Raw genomic sequence first — 18181 nt, 5'->3', positions numbered from 1 at the left:
TCCACAGCTTATGTCACTGCTGCAGCCAGAAAGATTTTTATTGCTTTCAGATGCTGTCACCTGCATAACAAAGCGCAGATCGAAGTTGCATCATTTCTGAGCCTTCAGAAGTGTTAACAGATGTGCTGCTTCTTGAAAGCCAAAGAAGGTGCCGTATGAGGAGAAAGCTAAACTAGCTGTAGAAGCTGTACAAGCTAAGAGAGGCAAAATGTAGATGTTAAGATATGAAAAAAATTAAAAAATAAAAGCTTTTCTCCCTAAAGCTTCAAAAGGTTGAAAACTCTTCTTTTTCAAAGCTATTTGAACTATGTTGGTAGCTTTGGAAAGACGCTTGGTCTGCATGAAGCGTATATCGATGCTGATACAGCTATGCTATTGGAAATATGTAATCAGTGTGTGTCACTCCTGCACGGGACTTTCAGGGGGGTTTTCATACCTAGCATTTGCTCGAGGGCCGAGTTGTGCTGAAAATCTCAGATAGGAAAGGTGTGATGTCCTGAAAATCTCAGATAGGAAAGGTGTGATTTCAGAAGTCACTTACTTCAAAAAGCTTCATACTCAGGAGTGCAGTGCAATACTGGAACAGGTCTGCCAGGGAGCTGTGAACTTTTTACCCAGGGAGATTCCCAGGTCAGTCCTGATCTAGCATTGCAAATAGCTCCCCTCTGAGGGTAGGGTGGGCTGGATGACCTCCAGAGAGAGAGCCTTTCTAACCGGTGTTTAAATGAGTCTGAAAAGATGTGGGCCTTCTGTGCTTTCTGTGGGCCTTCCAGAATATCGCAGTATTAGGTTAAGCTTGAGTTCAGAATTCATTTTTTATTTTATTTTTTTTACCACCCAACAGCAGGTATGTTGCATTGTGCTGCAGCTCTGCCTGCAAGCAAATAGTCTTGTCAGTCAGAGCTGCCCGTTGAAATCCTAAATGCCTGCCCTACTCCTGCTGCACGAATAAAGAAATCTCTGCAATAGGCTGAAGAAGAAAAGTCTTCCCGTTTTCTATTTGCTTTTTGCCACGTTTTATTATATTTTTGTGTGCCCCTTGTCATGTTGATTTCCATATGTAAGGGAAAGGTCCTAAGTCCTGGTGTTATGCCTTAGCGGGCTTCAGGAGTCTGTTTTCACCCTTACTGGGTTGTAAGATGAAATAGGAGAGACTTAAATGTACAAATCCCAAACAAAGCTGTTTGATACTGGTTCGTTTTGCTTGCTTTATGATAACGCTTTGCTCTAATGCAGTGTACCATGGCAATGAAACTTGTCTTCCCAAGGAAATCTTGGAGAGAACTTCCTCAATTAGCAGTAGTTACCCTGCAGTTGAGGCAAGAGCAAAACTTAATTTGCAGCTTAATATTGAGAATTTAAATGATAGCTTTATAATGAAGTATGATGATGTCTGAGTTCATAGGTGTGCATCTTAAATGTGTTTATATGCCAGGTACTCTAAGAGACGTAGGTAGATGCTTTTATAGTACTTATTATGGTACATAATAAAGAATTAATCTCTAGTTACTGGTAAGATATGCTGGTTATAAAGGATAAAGATAACTTTCATCTCTGGTTTTACTGTACTGGATAAAACAAGGAGCCTTTCTTTTAAGAAAATGTTTCTTATTAGAAAATTCAAAGCTTTCATAATAGACATTGATCTATGCTGTAAAATGAAAGGAGGAGGAAAGCTTTCACACAGAAACGCTAATAATGTTCTCTTTGTTAGTGCCTTTGTGTAGCATATTAAGTGAATGTTTTCCTACCAGTTCCAGTTCTGGACTCTGAGCCATCTACCTTCCCGTAATGCAGCCATCCTGGGGCTGTGCTCTACACCATACCATTTTTTCAGCGTGGGAAGGATGCTGTTTATCCTTTGTGAAGTACCTGCCCTAAATGTGGGTAGACCACTTTTTTCAAGTAAGAGCGTGTGTTGTAAGCACACCGCTGGTGCACCGTTTCTGTATTGTGAATGGTGCAAGCCAGAAGAAGCAGTGCAACGCCAGGTTTATTGTACTAATAGCAATAAGTACGCATTAAGTAGCTAATGATTATATGATTGGGATTTTATATGGTGGTGCAACGAATGGAATGCTTGTGTTGTATTCCGGTCTCTTCACTGTCTCCAGGGAAAAAAAGAATCAAAATGTAATTTGCTAGAAAAGGCCTGTACCTTTTAGGCAGAAAAAATAAAATAAAATAAAAATAAAAAAAGACAAGCCTTTCCTAGCAAATTATGCTAAACTTGCACATTTCTGTAGTCCTTTCTGAAAGCATGACGACAAGGTCAATCGTTGTATATGCGTTTTCAAATTATTTGCAAGTTGCTGAATGCTAGGCAGCCTTCTAGAATTCTTTTTTCCTGTCTGCTTATTTTTATTTATACTTTCTAAGTCCATTCAGTTATTATATGTCATTGCAGTGAGCTTCTGGGCATTCTGCCAAGTCTTCAGTATTGTCAGGATGCTGGATAAAGTACAAAGAAAAATGCTTGTCTGTGTTTCCTTGTAAAATTTTACAAGTATTGTATAGCCTCAGCAGTGAGACCATCCTTATTACAGCAAGAGCAGGAGTAGATGAACACAGGACTGCCTCTTGCTTTCTCTGCCTGTGCAGATAGTTAGAATGTACACTTTGACATGTACAAACGGCAAATGTCCACGAATTAACAAGAAAATCTGAACCAGGGACCTAGGCTTCTTTCAGCCAAAGGAGTCTGTGTTTAATATTGTGAAACGGTGTAATAGCATAACTGTGAAGATGAGCCTTTTCTGAAGTAATAAAACTGGACAAAAATAATCTGAAATTTTAGAAGCTCACTGTTATCATTACCTCACCCATAACTGATCCTGTAATTACAATGACCTGTTTGGAAGCCTTTTTCCTATGCGCTGGAGTGTATGGTTTCCACAAATGTTCTTTGAAAAAAAAATCAATTTGTGTGATTTTTTCAGTGTCATTTTCATATTGGAACTGGATGTTCATTTGATTCAAATGTAGTGAGATATAGGAGCATATTGGGGGAGGGGATTAAACATTTTTTGTTATAGAATATATTATGGTCAAGCTGATTATTCATTTCCCAGGTTAAATTCTGAGTAAATGTGTGATTTCTCTGTATTAAAGCAAACAAACAAACAAAAGCACAACAAAAGCTGTAGATACTTGCAAATTTGGCTTGAGGAAGAGTGAGTGCCACATGCCTCTTTGCCCTTTTTTCAGTGAGTTTTGCTATATACAGTGTACTGCAGAGAATTGGGCAATGTAGCTGCAGTATTTTCCCTCTGCCTGTGTTTGTATGTGTTTGTAAATGAATCTGGATTTGTAATGTGTTTGTAAATGAATCTGAATAGTGATTGTTATGCTTTGATAAAAAATCAAAGGAAATCTACCCGTGCACCTGAGTACTCCATAGGCAACATTACCTTCTATTGTAAATTACAAACTTCTTACATGAGAGTTTGAGAACAGCTCTGCTGTGCTTGTTCTTAGAATAGATATAATTTAAGTCTCTGACACCATTACGACATAAGAAAACAGGTTTTGTTTTTTTTTCCTGTAGGAAAATAAAACACAGATAATGAATCTAGAGGAAATTAACTTAAACTTGCTTTGATTGATATTCGTTTTCTAATGTACTCCTTTTTTTCTATAGTTTGTGCTGAGGCTTTCGATCCAGATGAAGAAGAAGAAGATACAGAACAAAGGGTAAGAATGAATGAATTGCGCCGTGCTTGGTTCTCTCTACAGCTTGACAAGCAGACGTCAGTACGTCAGACTTCCTTACCATTTGTGCATTTCATTCTGCGAGGTGGTGAGGTATGCTGTCGCTGACAATGTGACGTTGCTCTGAAACTTAAGGCCACTTTATCACATACACTTATTTTGTCACTGTAGCTTTAATACAGTTTTACTTCAGAGGACTTGATATCTCTACTTAAGTCTACCATCTATAAAAGTTTGGATATTTTCCTTTCTTAATTATCCTTAATGCTTGTTGAGGCAATTCCTAGAGTACTGGTGCTGTTATGAAGGTTTAGTTAAACTCAAGCACAGCTGTTCCTTCATGGGTGTTTGAAATTCCTCGCATGCTTTTCACTGCCTTCTTGTCAAAGCAGTTTGCCTGGGTAGGAGAAATACTTCCTTGAAAGGTTTTGAGACTTGTGACCACCTGTTGTTCTATTGTTTTTGCAAGTTGGAAATTTCTAGGAATTGCAAGTCCAGGTACTGTTATTGTCTTTCTTTAGAGATATTTTATGTGAGGAAATCCTGTAGCCTGGCTGGTGAGGGTCAGTGTTTTCTCTAGGGACTTTCTGCTGTTCCATTTCCAGATTCCATCTCACTGATGCTTACACTTCTGCAAGGAAAAATCTAAGTCTAATCTAATTTGTCTTGAACGAGAAGATAGTTCATACATAAGATGCTACAAAAAAAAAAAAAGACTGTCTGATAATCAAGATGGTTTTAAACGTGGATACATCTATTTCATCAAAAGTGTTAATTTTCCTGACTGCTGGCTCAATATTAGTAAAAAATATATATACATATATATATATATATTTTTTTTTTCAAATGAGGTCTGCTACTCAAGGTTGGGCAAAGAATATTTAGAAATGCCTGCTAATGTAACTGTTTTTCAGAACTCTTGTTATTCCAGAAATACAGTTAATACGGTGAATATGAACTAATTAATGCTTTTTATATGTTTTCATAATTACCCCCCAATCAAAAAAAAAGAGCAGATAAATATTTTTATGAGACACAGTGAATGTTGGTTACTTTAACCCGATGATAGGTTTATTTGTGACTGTCTCTATGGCTCAGTTAGAAGGGAAGGGAAAGGCATCCTTTTATTCTTGTCTCTCTTCACTGTTTTTTAGCATGTGTTAATTGTCAGCATAATATTTTTCTGTATTTTTCTTTCACTCTGTCTTGCATTGTACATTTATGTGTAAATACTGTTTATGCAAACAACAAAAAAGAACTTTACACTATGTTACTTTAAAATTGTGTTTGTGTTTTCATTTTGAAGTGAAGGTTCAATTTGTAATCATATTTCTTTGCTGTCATAACAGTTTGTTCATTTTTACTTTTTTTTTAAAGGTAGTTCATCCAAAAACTGATGAACAGCGATGCAGACTGCAGGAAGCATGTAAAGATATCCTGCTCTTCAGAAATCTAGATCAGGTAATATCAGTTTAATGAAATCTAAACTGGAGTTGCTGTTCTGTAGCTTGATCTAACAGTCCAGACACTGTTATTGTGATAGTTCGTACAATTTTAATTATAAGCAGACTGGCTTGGGGCATGTATCTGGAGGTTACCGTCAATGAACAATAAAAACAGGACAAATTGTCAGTTATTGTGACTGTCAGATCACTATCCCTGCAAATTCCATTTTTTTTTCTTTTTTTGTTACAGAAAAGTATTTTATAAATTCTATTTTTCTTTTACTTCTGGGTACCATTACACTTGATTTGCTTTTCCTGACAGAACAGCTCATAATTTCATGGGCAATTTAAAATTGAAATAACTTACACAATTTATAATTGTTGAACTCTGTCTGCATTTGCTTGATTTTAGATTGCTTCACCTTTTTTTAAATGTCAGTGTGTCAGTAAATTTTCTGCAAGTGAATATAAAAGTAATGTTTTTAGGTTATTCTTGTTCTTCATCTTGCAGATTTATTGCTGAAGTTAATAATTAATTGCTGCTTGCTTCCGCATTGGGTTTTAATGATGAGCATCTCCATTGCTGCTGGCTCTTAGAAAATGTAATTGTGTTTTTTGCCTTTCATTTTTTTTAAATGAGGTTCGTAGGTTAGTTCAGGTATGTAGGATAGTTCAGGAATGGACCTCTGGAAATCATCAAATCCAGCCTCTGAAAGACCATAGGAGCAAGTGCTTCTCATATCTGATTTGGTGTTTCCAACAAAATGGAACTGACATCTCCACTACAGGTTGATTATATTTTATTTTATTTTTCTATTGTACTATCATAAAAACAAAGGGGAGGAATGAAAGCTCTAACACCAGCAGTGGTCCCTGCATCTTCCTGGTTTGAATCAGAGCTTTGTCTGAGATATGAAAGGATGTAGTTTATGGTTTCAGAAATGCTGCTCAGCTTTCCTTGAAGTTCTCACAGTTCTTGGTTGCTGTACAACCTCCAAGAGCCATTGAACTGCATTCCCAAAAGAGTATTTAAAAGCTTTTGACTGCAGCAAGCTTAAGAAATTCACATTCAGTCGAAAAGTTTCCTTGAAAGCTGTTCTTACAAAGACCGTTCTTTCGCTGTTCTGGGATTCTGTCATTATATTTATTTACTTAAGACATTTAAAATGCTCCTTTTGCAAGTAAACCGATTGTGTATAGTAAAAAATGAAACATCTAAGAATATTCAGCAGCTCAAGGGATATCTACAAAATGTGATCACTATTCAAATTGATTAGGCCGATCTTTTAGCTTCCAGCAAAATCACCCAGAAGCAAAAAATTAATAAGCAGTTCATACTTAAAGATGACTATGAAAAACATATCTGAGCTGAAAAAGTGGCCTTAGAAAAATACTGCTTCTTGGGAAAAGCTTTCTAAGCAACTGGGGAGAGAAGTAATGGAAATGGTCTTAACTGCAGCTGTTAAAGACTCCAGCTTTAAGATAGCACATGGCTGAAAGATGACTGCAGTACGTACATTAATTATAGTATGACAAAGGGCACTTAGCAGAGAGGGAAGTGTTTTCTAGTCTTAAGTACACCTAAAATGGTGTATGGAACTTGCCTCCTTTCACCCCTCATCCCAATAATTTCTTTTTAACCTCCTCTGCACAATTGGGAAATACGACTTGTGTGGAAGGTTGGCTACAGAGTACCTACTGAAATGCATGAAATGCATGGCCGCTGCTTTTGCTCAGTGTATAATATCCTTCAATAATTGTGAGGAATACTTCCAAAGTGAGGCTCAAAATCTGTTCTTTGCTCCGTAGCTTCCAAACAGTGTCATGTAAAACAGTGTTGTTGCGTTTTGTTTTGTTTTAAAAACAAGCTGTAAGACCCTTCAAGGAGTAAAAGTGTTTGTGTGACTCGAATGTCCTGGCCAAATTCATTCCTTTTCCACTGGTTGCATGTGGGTGAACTGTGCTGAATTTAGGTCCAGTGACTCAACTGCCCTTTTAAATGTCTTACCTTGTATGATTAGTTGATGTCATACTTGGTATCAAATACAAAGGAGCCGATGTCCAGTGGATCACTTCTAGCAAGGTTCACACAGAACTTTGGACTGAAATCAATCCAGATTATCAGAGAGTTTAACCCTGAAGTTTTGAGCATGCCCAATGATACACATGATTTATGCTTCAATCTAAAGTGCAGGGGGAGTAGGTAATCTTTCTGCTGTTTAAAGCCGTGAATGTAATATCATGTGTATGCTCCCCAGTATCTTAGAAAGGAGGTTGTAGAATTTTAGTTATGACTGAATTTCGTACTGGGTGAGAGCAAAGCCTCTTATCCTTAGCAGCAAGGCCTTCAGGCATCCTCAGTACCCCTATTTGAAATGAGGGTCTTACAGTTCAGGCATCTCCTAGACCTTGTCCTTTTATTAACAAAAGAGCTCAGTGTTTCATTTACGTACAAATAAGTCTGCCTGTTTGTCCTCCAAATAAAACACTGCTGAGTTACAGTATTTTTAAAAAGCTTTTTAAGATTTATATTGCTTGTTTTCTGACAACTGTTACTTAAATGCATGCTGTGAAATAAGTGGTTGAACGCATTCAGGCAATGGTTCTTAATTTAGTTTAAGCATCAAGAGAGTTTTTAAGGACAAGAGAATAAAGTTGGAGTGAAATGAGAGGCAATATTTTCAGTATAGAGCCAGTGTAGAGCCAAAGCCACCTAGAGCCAAGCCTAGCACTGACTTGTCTGGAGCTGAGTGGTCTAGAGCCCCAAAGTCTAGTTCCAAATGCTCTGGAGTCAAACAATGCAGAGCCAAAATGCCAAGAGCCAAACGGTCCAGAGCCAAGTCTAGCACCAGAGATTCTGTCAGTGAACAGTCTAGAGCCAAACAACCTTTTAGCAGAGCCATCTAGAGCCAAGTCTAGGGCTGAACATCTGAGATACCTTGCAAGATCATTATAAATGATGATGACAGAAATGTGAAAATTAAAGAAAGACTTTTTTTTTTTTTAACCCGGGGTTTTATTCTGGAGCTCCTGTGAAACAGGAAATGGAGGAGGAATGCATATACTTTCTGTGAACTGTAGTGTTTCATATGTGGGAAATGGCAGGGTGCTTGGATCCTGGTGCCATGGCAGTAATGTCTGAACTAGCTCTGTGAAAATGAGAAGATTATTTATTACAGTGTTAGGTGAAAGATTGTTTAGATTTATCTAAAAGATAGATTAATAATTTGCTATGTGATTGGGAATGTAGTTTAAAAGCTTTTATGGCATGTAATTAAAAAGTCCTTGCTAGTCTGTGCCAGCATGGAAAGGACCGTGGGAAGGGAGCTGGAGAAGAAAGGGATGTTGGTCTGAGTTTCTAGTGTTAGAGAGTTTTATCTCATGTCTGGCTGTAAGGTGAGATGGCTCCTAATCCCAGCTCTGCAACCAATGTGCCGTGTAGGCGTTGAATAAATCAGCACGTGTCTGCAGTGGGAATACTGCTGTGGGATCGCACCGTCTTCCAGGGGGCTTTAGCAAATTGCCTATCTTCTGTGTCTTAATTTCCTAGCCCTTACAACGGGGAATGCTGTAATGAAAAATAACGTAACAAGTAATGTTGTCAAATACGTTGAGCTTCTAACATACGGCAAGTGTTAGGCATTTATTTTAATAACTTGTACATCTCAATTCAACATTTTAGTCGTTAAGTGAAAATGGTGTAGGATGAGTGTAGTGTTTAAGGGGGAGGAGATAGCATTTATTTTCCCTGGCTGGGTGGTTTGACCTCTCCCTGTAGAAAATGGGTGAGGCCTTTATATGAGTGGCTTCTCTTACCAGAATAGATAGTTTTGAAAATCTTTGGATGACCTGTATTTGCAAGAGCGTTAATAGCAGTATCATGCATGGTTGTGCTGTCTGTGTGTGGGCTTTGACTTTTACAACTTCCTTGGCTGCGCTGTGTACAAAAGAAAGTTTAGTCATGGCTCATCAGAGAAACCCCATTTGCGTCTGCTGTGCTGCCAAAGCTTATCCCATTTTCTGTATGTGCTCCCCATCGGTGGCTGCCTGATCTCATCTGGTGCAGAAGTTGCAGGTTCTCTAAGACACAGAGTATCTGGGGAAATAACTTTGTCCAGAGGCTTGTTGAGTACAGCCCTTGTCATGGTTGGGGCTCTTGGCTGGTAACAGCGCAAATATGATATTAATAAATCATGGTGTGGTTTTTAGACATAAATATAATGAAATATGTGTACTGCTGATATAAATCAGTATGTATCCATTGCAGTGGAGATGTGTCAGATTATACCAAGTGAAAGCTTGCTTATACATATGTGCTTAACTGATGCATACCATTTCAGTGCCAAAGCAATTTGAACATAAATTTGAGATAATAGCTCTGCTGTAAGGGAAGCATCTGTTTGTCTGCATTACTGAACTTATATTAATAGGCTGGAAACAGTGAGGTACTTTATAGTTAAAAGCAAAATTCAATATCAAAATTACTTGTATTTGCATACAAGCAAAAATAATGCAATGCATGTTGCAGTTCATTATCCAGATCAGGTCAAATGAATTTGCCTTTGTCCAGCAAATAATGCAAAGTTGTATTTTCTGAGTGTGTTTTTCTTTTTTCCCCTCTCTTGTTTGTTTTATAGGAGCAGCTGTCTCAGGTCCTTGATGCCATGTTTGAGAGGAAGGTGAAACCTCAGGAACACGTGATTGATCAAGGGGACGATGGAGACAACTTCTATGTCATTGAGTGGTAAGCAGCTGTGCCTTTGAAAAGTGAAGCATGTTTCTTTTCAGCTTCTTAGAAATGGCAGGGAATACCTACTCCAAGATGGTTTCCAAAGGAAACATACTTTTTGCAATTGTTGCCTCTTCCCTTTGTCTTTCCATGTTCCCCTTTAGGTTCCCATTGACTTTTGGATCATTTGCCAAGGGCAATCAAACGTGACAGAGGTGGACATCCTCGTGGTGCGTCCACCATCTTACTGAGTTGCCCTTTTCTGCTTTTTTTTCCTTAGGGATTATATATTTTTTCATGTGAGCATTTTTCTTTTGAGTCCTTGAGCTATGTATGATTACCATCTCAACAATGACACTTTGGTCTGTGTCTTTATTCTTCTTATCTTGCAGAGCTTTAGCTCACAGACTGTCTCACAGCTCAGCAAGTTCTCTCTGTAAGGCTGAGCCAAGGTCACCCAGTGACACCTCACCCATATAGTCCTTGGGCCACAGACATCTGAATGCTAGGCTGAAGGTTACATGGCTATAGTTATTTGGAAACAAATGGCACTAGTAAGTGACTTTCAGGCTGAGGGATGGGAAGAAGTTGTTTCGTTTCACTCAAAGTGCTCACAGATGGCTCTTTAAATCAAAAAGACGTCTTCCGTCTCTGAGAGGCATCAGAAGCACCAATCTTCAGAGATATTGTTGAAAAAATAGCCAAATAAAGGTTATAGATGGATTCGAGACACCCCAAAGGGGCCTCACTGGGTAATACACATGCTGTGAGAAGACAGATGGAGTTAAAGAGCATCCGCACCCATCCAACTACCTTTCTTTCCCCTGGCTGGATCACTTAAAACAGCGTTGTCAAAATACTATGCAGAGGAAAGCAATTAGGTTCTGGCCAGGTCTACCGAGACTAAAATGCTTTATTAATGGAAAGATATTGTGGAAATACTGTAGCTAGAAGCAGTTTAGTGTCAGGCAATTGGAAAACTCAATAAAGCATGTTCCATCGCACCTAGCAATAAGAGGACTATTTGTATAACAGCAAAAAAATGTTTTTGATGTCTGTACTGTGATGTTGTCTAATGAAAAGCATCTATTCCATTGTTTTCCAGGGGATTGTATGATATTGTTGTAGCAAAAGACAACCAGGCACGCTGTGTGGGCCGCTATGATAATCACGGCAGTTTTGGGGAACTGGCGTTGCTGTACAACACTCCTAGAGCTGCCACCATTGTTGCCACGACAGAAGGAGCCCTTTGGGGACTGGTAAGGAAAGGAAGTCGCTCTCATATGCGTACTGTTTGAAATACTAACTCACCATATCTAGCAGCAGGTGCTTTTCTCAGTATGATTCCTTGTGCTAATAGCTATTTTATCATGATTTGTTATCTCACCTTGTTGCATAAAAGATCCATTGTGCAAATGGTTTTGGCCACCCTTCTAGAACAACTCATCTGTAAAAACTGTGTTGCTAGTTTTATCTGTCCTTTTTATCATTTTGCATTTGTTGTTATCAGAGCTCTTGTCAGGGAAAAAGCAAACAAACGTCCCTTCATCCTGCAGAGAACAGTGGAGACATTAATGCACATATTTTGCAGAGGGAAAAAACAGTATCTAAATAACATTCTTTATTTTCAACTCACCTTTATGCCATTTTGTCCCCTTTAAGGGATATGGACAGTGTTGAATATCTTCTTGAGCATGTCAGTAATTTGAAGAGTAGGAAAACTGCCCAAAGCTTTGTTTTCCCTCAGAATAAACTGTCATGATGTTTCTGGTCCCTTTGTGTTACCCTGGAAGAGGTTCTCGGGTCAATGCGACCTTTTGAGATACCAAGCTAAATGGTAATGTTGCTATGTCTCTAGCCCATCAGTGTTTAATGTGAAGCTGTAGACATTAGTTTCCTATTTTAGTTCTTTTCTCTACACTATTTGGATAGGGTTATTTTCACAGTGCTCTCTTACTCGTCGGTAAGGGCTCACATAATAAGTAAATTGTGCCATCAGAGAAGCCTTTGAAGCCAAAAGTGTTGTATGCTTTCAGTGTGCACTGTGCTCCGCAGCAACAATCGCTGGGGGTTCACCATGTGTTGTGACCTTGATTATACGACTGATAAGCTGCTACACACGGCATGCTTATGCAATCTCTGCACTTGCTGAGAGAACTGATTTTCCTTTTCTTTCTGAGCTGAAAGAAAAGATTTTGGTAAATCAGCCAGGGAGTAATGTCAGTATCTAATTTCTTGAACAAAATAGCTACGTACACAGCCCATTCATAAAAGGAAGAAACTGAGAAGATGATTCTTTGTTCCAGTTTGCCTTTGAAAAGAGCTGCACAAATCAGGTTAATTTTGTTTTCGTTCTGTGATTACATTCACTTAATTAGCAAGATGTAGTTGAAGGGAGACCTTTTGCTAGATGTCTGTCCTGTGGATATTTTATTAACTAAGGTTCCATTTTCCAGTCCAAACCTTTGGTTATTTATTCCTGTTATTCTGTTATTGGCATGTTTTATTGTATTATTTTGTGCCTGATGTAATTTAAACATATCTTTATTAGTCTGCAAAAGTAATTGCTAAAGCTTATAGATTGTCTGCCATTTAGGAGGTGCGGGTTACTCCTGCTGCATTGCAGGCTTAGGCTAACAGAAGGCTCAAACACGAAGCAGTAATGAAATAGGGGTTTTCTGTGGAGCAGAGAAATGTCCTCACTGTTTGCTATTGAATGTGTCTGGGGAAAGCCTCACAACTGTGCATGCTTCCATCACTGCTCTGTCTTTTTGTCCAAATACTGCTGCTTCTCCTACCTCATTGATACTCTGAAACAAATGAATTCTGAATTTATGTTTTTGCAATTCCCCTGACAATTTCTGCACCTCTCTGCTTCTCTAAAGGTGTACATATGAAGAGACTTCTACCACTGAAGAATTTCTTTAAAACAAAAGAACACCCCACCCCCCCCCCCCCCAAAAAAAAAAAAACAGACAAAAAACCAACCAACCAACCAACCAACCAACCACTAATCCCTCAGGCTTTGTCATCTCTTGTCCTTTGGATAACAGTGACACTATTCTGTTCATCTGTCACCTCCTTCAATTTACATATTCCACTAGTGCTACCAGCATCAGTCATTGTTTCCTCTCAAAGTATATGTAGCCTGCAGCCCATAAAACTGTTCTCTTACCTGGAAACACCACTTCACCTCAAAATCTCTTCTGAAGTATCAGTTGATGTTTTTAGAAAATGAAGATGCAGAGGAATGTCTCTCAGGGACTTTGGATGTTGCTGCTAATTACGTGGTATATTTAAAATATATATATATTTGGGGGGACCTTTTTCCTGACCGAATTTCTGCTCCTTTCTTCTGACTTTATTTTTGATTTTCCCATTTAGGCTCACATCATTTATAGGCTGTTAGCATCACTGTTCTGCAAACTCTAACAAAAATACTGGGGGGCAAGTGCCTTTCCCCTTAGCCTGGGTGTGCTGTGTATTTGCAACTCTCTTTTGCCCCTTCTCAGCAGTGTTCTCCAGTAGTTCAGCCCAGCCTTTTCTGCGTGCAAAGAAAAAGCATTTCAGTAAAATCTCTGACAATAAACTCGCAAACATGTCTGCCACTGCAGGTACTGAGACAGATGTAGTGAGCTGGGCGAGCTTGCCTTCGCTCAGGCACGTACTGCCGCCCACTGGCCATGGAGCTGGTACAGCACTAACTGCTGCCTGAAAAAAAAGTCAGCAGGGCAGGTGGTGGAGCAGCAGGCTGGAAATCTTGCCAGTATTTAGGCTTCAAAAGCAAACCAAAGAATTTTTACATCAAGAAGGTGCTTGTGGTGCATGTGGACAGATAGAAGTTCAGAAGGAGCCAGTCCCTGCAAAAAGCTGCCTCTTGGATCCTTAAAGGTGGAGGAGGAAATCAAGTCTGTTGCTGTTTGATACTCTTTGTGCTGATCTAAATCTGAACTGAGGACAGAAGAATCCAGTTCAGACTTAATCCTGTAGTTGCTTTACCAAATAAGTGTTGCAAATTCCAATTTCCAATGGCTTCAGCAAGAAGAGAATAATTTCTTTATTCTATGTGGAAGCATGAAAGATATAATAAAAATCGACCAAAAAAGAAAACAAACTCAACTCTGAAAAAAAGTACAAGATAGACTAAAAGGGGAATTCTTAAGTGCTTACCTGAGAAGGACCAGGTTTGTCGTAGAGCTCCCTGTCTTTCAGTTTGTTGTTACAGTAAATACTCCCACAAGAGCTGTTAGGATCACCATTGCAAAGGATATGGTGCCAATTTAATAGCCTGACTCTCATATCCAGTGTTTCTTACACTGCTTAGTTAATGTTTGTTAGTTCTTTAATCAATAAGCATTTTAGGTGAGAGGAATAATTTGTGCTGTTTCTTGCAGGATCGAGTGACATTCAAAAGAATTATATTGAAAAACAATGCAAAGAAGAGGAAGACATATGAGTTATTTATTGAATCTGTGCCCCTTCTTAAATCCTTGGAGGTAAAGACTCTCGGAAATATCAGATTCTTGCACTAGCATTATCACTGCAGTCAGTGTTTCTGCTATATCAGAAATCTGTCAGTTTTGCTTACAGATTTTTAAGAGCTGCTTCAGTGTCCCATTTGCCGTACAAGTGAATTTACGTTGTTGAACAACATGTACAAAATGTTGTACAACATTTTTTTCATATCCTTTGTTCACAGTAGACATTTTTTATCCTAGTCTGTATAAACATTTAAAAACAAAATATAAAACGGAGAACATGTATGAAAGTGAACACTGGGACTTGTGACTTTGGTTCTGTTTGAGGGTGTGATACTGAAGTAATGGTACAATCACTGAAAAATTTGGCCTTCGTTGACTGCGAATGGTTTTAATTTCATAGCTGTGGGCCACACCAGATCTTGCCTTAAACCTTAACCCATATTCAGTAGTTAAACTAAGAACAGGCTAAAGAAAGCACTGCTGCCTGGGAACAAAATGACCAGGCAGAGCTGACACGTGTTACGTTGACGTGTGTGGTACATGATTTTAGGAATGTGTAGTCACTTCTAAGCTGTGTTCAGACTGTGTTTTCAGAAGGGTTTTGTAGCCATACCAAACTGCTTTGAACGTTGGTATGTTTCTGCCTTTGCCTTGTATCACAACTTAGATTTCTTTGTTAGCATTGATATTTTGTATTTCAGAACATCTTTTAATCCTCTTAAGAGAAAATTACAAAGTGATCAAGTATCATAGGTGTGAAAAGCAACCTCTACTATATATTAGTTTGGACATATGCTGATAGCTGTGGAAGGGTTGAATTGCATAACATCTTCTCCTTCGATGGCTGGCTTAAACTAGTTCAATCAATGTGACTTTTGAGCAAAATGACTCATAAATATTTAAGGATATAGAAAAATAACTCATTAGCACTGCATGGCTTTTTGCATGACACACTGCAGTTGAATCATGCGTGGATCAGAATTAACAGTTTCTCAAACACGGGTTAGATTGAAGTGCATTTGTGAAATGAATGGATTAAAACTGAATCATCTGTTGAGGTATTCATTTTTAACTGTTTAAGATTTTCTTCCTTTCTGAATACATTTTTACACTGATCTGAACAAATAACATTGTTTTGTGGTATGCTGGATGAGAAGCAGGAAACACTGGAGATAAATTTAACTGTCCTTTCTCCCTTCCTGTTTGTGAGGGCTTAGGCATGTTTCACTGCATGTCAGATTAGTACCTCCTGACCTTGCTGCTGGGCATCCTGTTGCAATGCCTGCTTACAGTTTAGACCCAGTATCTTCTTCAGATCACCTCTTCCTCTCACTAATCTAGGAGTGAGTTTTGGGACTGGGAAAAAAAAAAAAAAAGATTATTCAAGTGTATGGTGATTAAAATATTTTGAATTTGTGCTGCTGGTATTCTCACTGAAGTTTGTTCTTAGGAAATTTGTGACTTTTTCTAAGTGCTTTTGTCAAATTTCATCTGAATCTCACAGGACGTATTTTTGTTGTTGCTGTTCTAAAACAGCCAAATCTGTTATTTTAAATTTAGGGGGTAAGAAAAGCACACGGATGGGACACTAGAAAAATTTATTTGCCTATTGATTATGGTAGTCTTGAAAACTGTTGGGCAGTTTAACAAAGTCATTGTTAGGGCTGCATTTTTCAGTACCCAGATTGTGTGTGTGTGTGTCTAGTGAATGCATCTTCAATTCTGAGTTACAAAGTTTACTAGAGATGTACTGTAGCAGACAGATAATTGTGCTTAACTTTCCTCTTCATTCTAGGCATCAGAGCGAATGAAAATTGTGGATGTTATAGGAGAGAAAGTGTATCAAGATGGGGAACGTATCATTGCTCAGGTACTTGGAGTCTAAATTCCCATTTATCATTCTCTCATCTCTTCTTCTTTTCCTATGTGGAACTTACTTATAGAATCATGTTAATTGAATCAACTTGGCATCACTTATTTTTTCTTCAAACTTCCAGTGGGCCACACCAGATCTTGCCTTAAACTTTAACATCCAGTTTGTTTAACCAGCTTTTGAATATTTGGGGAAGTACCACTGAGTCTTTTGCTACGTATTTTTTCTATTACTTTAGCTTCTGTTTTTTCTGCTTGTGTCCACTTGTTTTTCATAATTGGTCTTTGAAAGGGTTCAAGAAGAATGTGCCTTAAGCTGAAAGTAAGTCCGTCTATGCAGTTTTCCATGAAAGCTATTTTCCATTCCCAGCTGTACCTTTTATAGGCATCTGTGACCAGATTAAACAAGGAGTCGCAATCACATAGTAAAAGCATCTCTGATTTCTAGGTCTGACTAAGCAGCACAATCAAAAAATTCAACAGGAGCGTGATTTGAATAAAACTAAATGAACTCACTGGGAGTATTTTACTAGTTGGACTCAACTGAGTTAACTATACTGTCTAAGAAACTATGAGTTACTTAAACCACTCTTTTCCTCATGCTCTTAAAAAGAGTATTTCAGTGTTGTAGTCTGACTTCAACTGACAGTCTCTGGTTATTGATATGTTTTGTCTGCTGTAATAGATCAAGGCCAGATTGGTGGAACATAAAGCTGGACAAATTCAAGCTGAAGCTATGTTTTTGTTGGCTGTGACAGAAATAACTTTTTGGGATATTTTTACTGATGAAACACCAGAATTCTGCATCAAGTTTCACTGGAAGTTGCTTTGTATATTTACTTATTTTATGAAAGTACTCTAGTTCAAATAGGAGTTAATGCAAGAAAGTCCTTGGCCTACCAGAAATAGTAGGCTTTTGATCACAAGTTGTCTTGTTTTATAAATGGAGTGTGACTCCTTGATAATATCTTGAATAGTTGATCTTAATTACCTTGAATGTCAGATAACACTGAATGTAGGAAACCTTATTTTGCTGATAACCAAATACTGCCAAATTACTTCTCTCCAAAAAGACGCTCAGTTTTGTAAGCTGAAAATCTTGTTGCTTAAGAATCTGAGAAAACTGGACTCTCAGAAAAATCAAAGCTTATAAATCAGCCTCCAGTTGCGCAGTTGGTTTTAATCTCTGTAATAAGTGAATTAAGGACAAGGATGGAATCACCTGTAAAAAAAAAAAAAATACAAGTAGGATTAATAGTCTGGATTGTTTGGGGCGATAGTGAAAAGATGATGAAATGTTATGCTTGGAAAAGACTGCTAGCTCTTCCGTTACAGCAGTTGCATCAATACCATGAACCCCTTTTCTCTCATCCAGCACACATTTCAATAGCTTCTCTATGAGGATCTTTTTGGAGACAGTGTCAGAGGCCTTACTGAAGTCTAGGTAGTAGTCATAGGACTTTTTCATAGAAACAGCTGAGTTTGACTAAAACAAAAATTTTTACTTAATGCTCAGTTATTCAGCAACACCTTAGCATATCTTTGTAGAATTTGATATAAAATGGCTACCAATTTGGAGGTTCTCCCACTTTCCTGGTGTGACTTATTTTCATGTAATGGCATGATGCCATTAAGTGCTTCATTCCTTACTCACTACCTTTCTATGGCTGTTGCATCATTCCTCATGTAGATGGCTTGCATTGTGGATGTGGTCCTCTTCCTTTCTATGTTAATCTTCCTCAAGTGTAGCTATTCTGGATTCTGCTGATCCCACTGTTTTAGCTAGGATTGGTTGAACTCATTCATACTTAGTTTAATGGATCTTTCTTCCTACTGACATCTAGAAATGTGGTCACTGACTTGATGTTTTATTAAAACTTGCTTCTGAAAATTCTAGGCTCAAGTTAGTTTCACTATCTTCTGGTTGCTTTCATGAGTATCGG

General features: G+C 38.2%; 1 protein-coding gene across 1 annotated transcript in view; it reads left to right on the top strand.

Moving 5' to 3' along the window:
* The window catches only part of PRKAR2A (protein kinase cAMP-dependent type II regulatory subunit alpha), a 56824-nt gene that overhangs the window by 32845 nt on the left and 5798 nt on the right, over nt 1-18181 (top strand). Inside the window, exons 3-8 of the mRNA XM_080606795.1 lie at nt 3641-3693; nt 5089-5172; nt 9794-9900; nt 10991-11144; nt 14280-14381; nt 16162-16236. Of these exons, the coding sequence (XP_080462921.1) occupies nt 3641-3693; nt 5089-5172; nt 9794-9900; nt 10991-11144; nt 14280-14381; nt 16162-16236 (575 nt within the window). The remainder of the gene's footprint in view (nt 1-3640; nt 3694-5088; nt 5173-9793; nt 9901-10990; nt 11145-14279; nt 14382-16161; nt 16237-18181) is intronic.

This window comes from Anser brachyrhynchus, assembly GCF_964034855.1.
Source record: "Anser brachyrhynchus genome assembly, chromosome: 10".
NCBI lineage: Eukaryota > Metazoa > Chordata > Aves > Anseriformes > Anatidae > Anser > Anser brachyrhynchus.
This window is presented reverse-complemented; position numbering and strand designations above follow the sequence as displayed.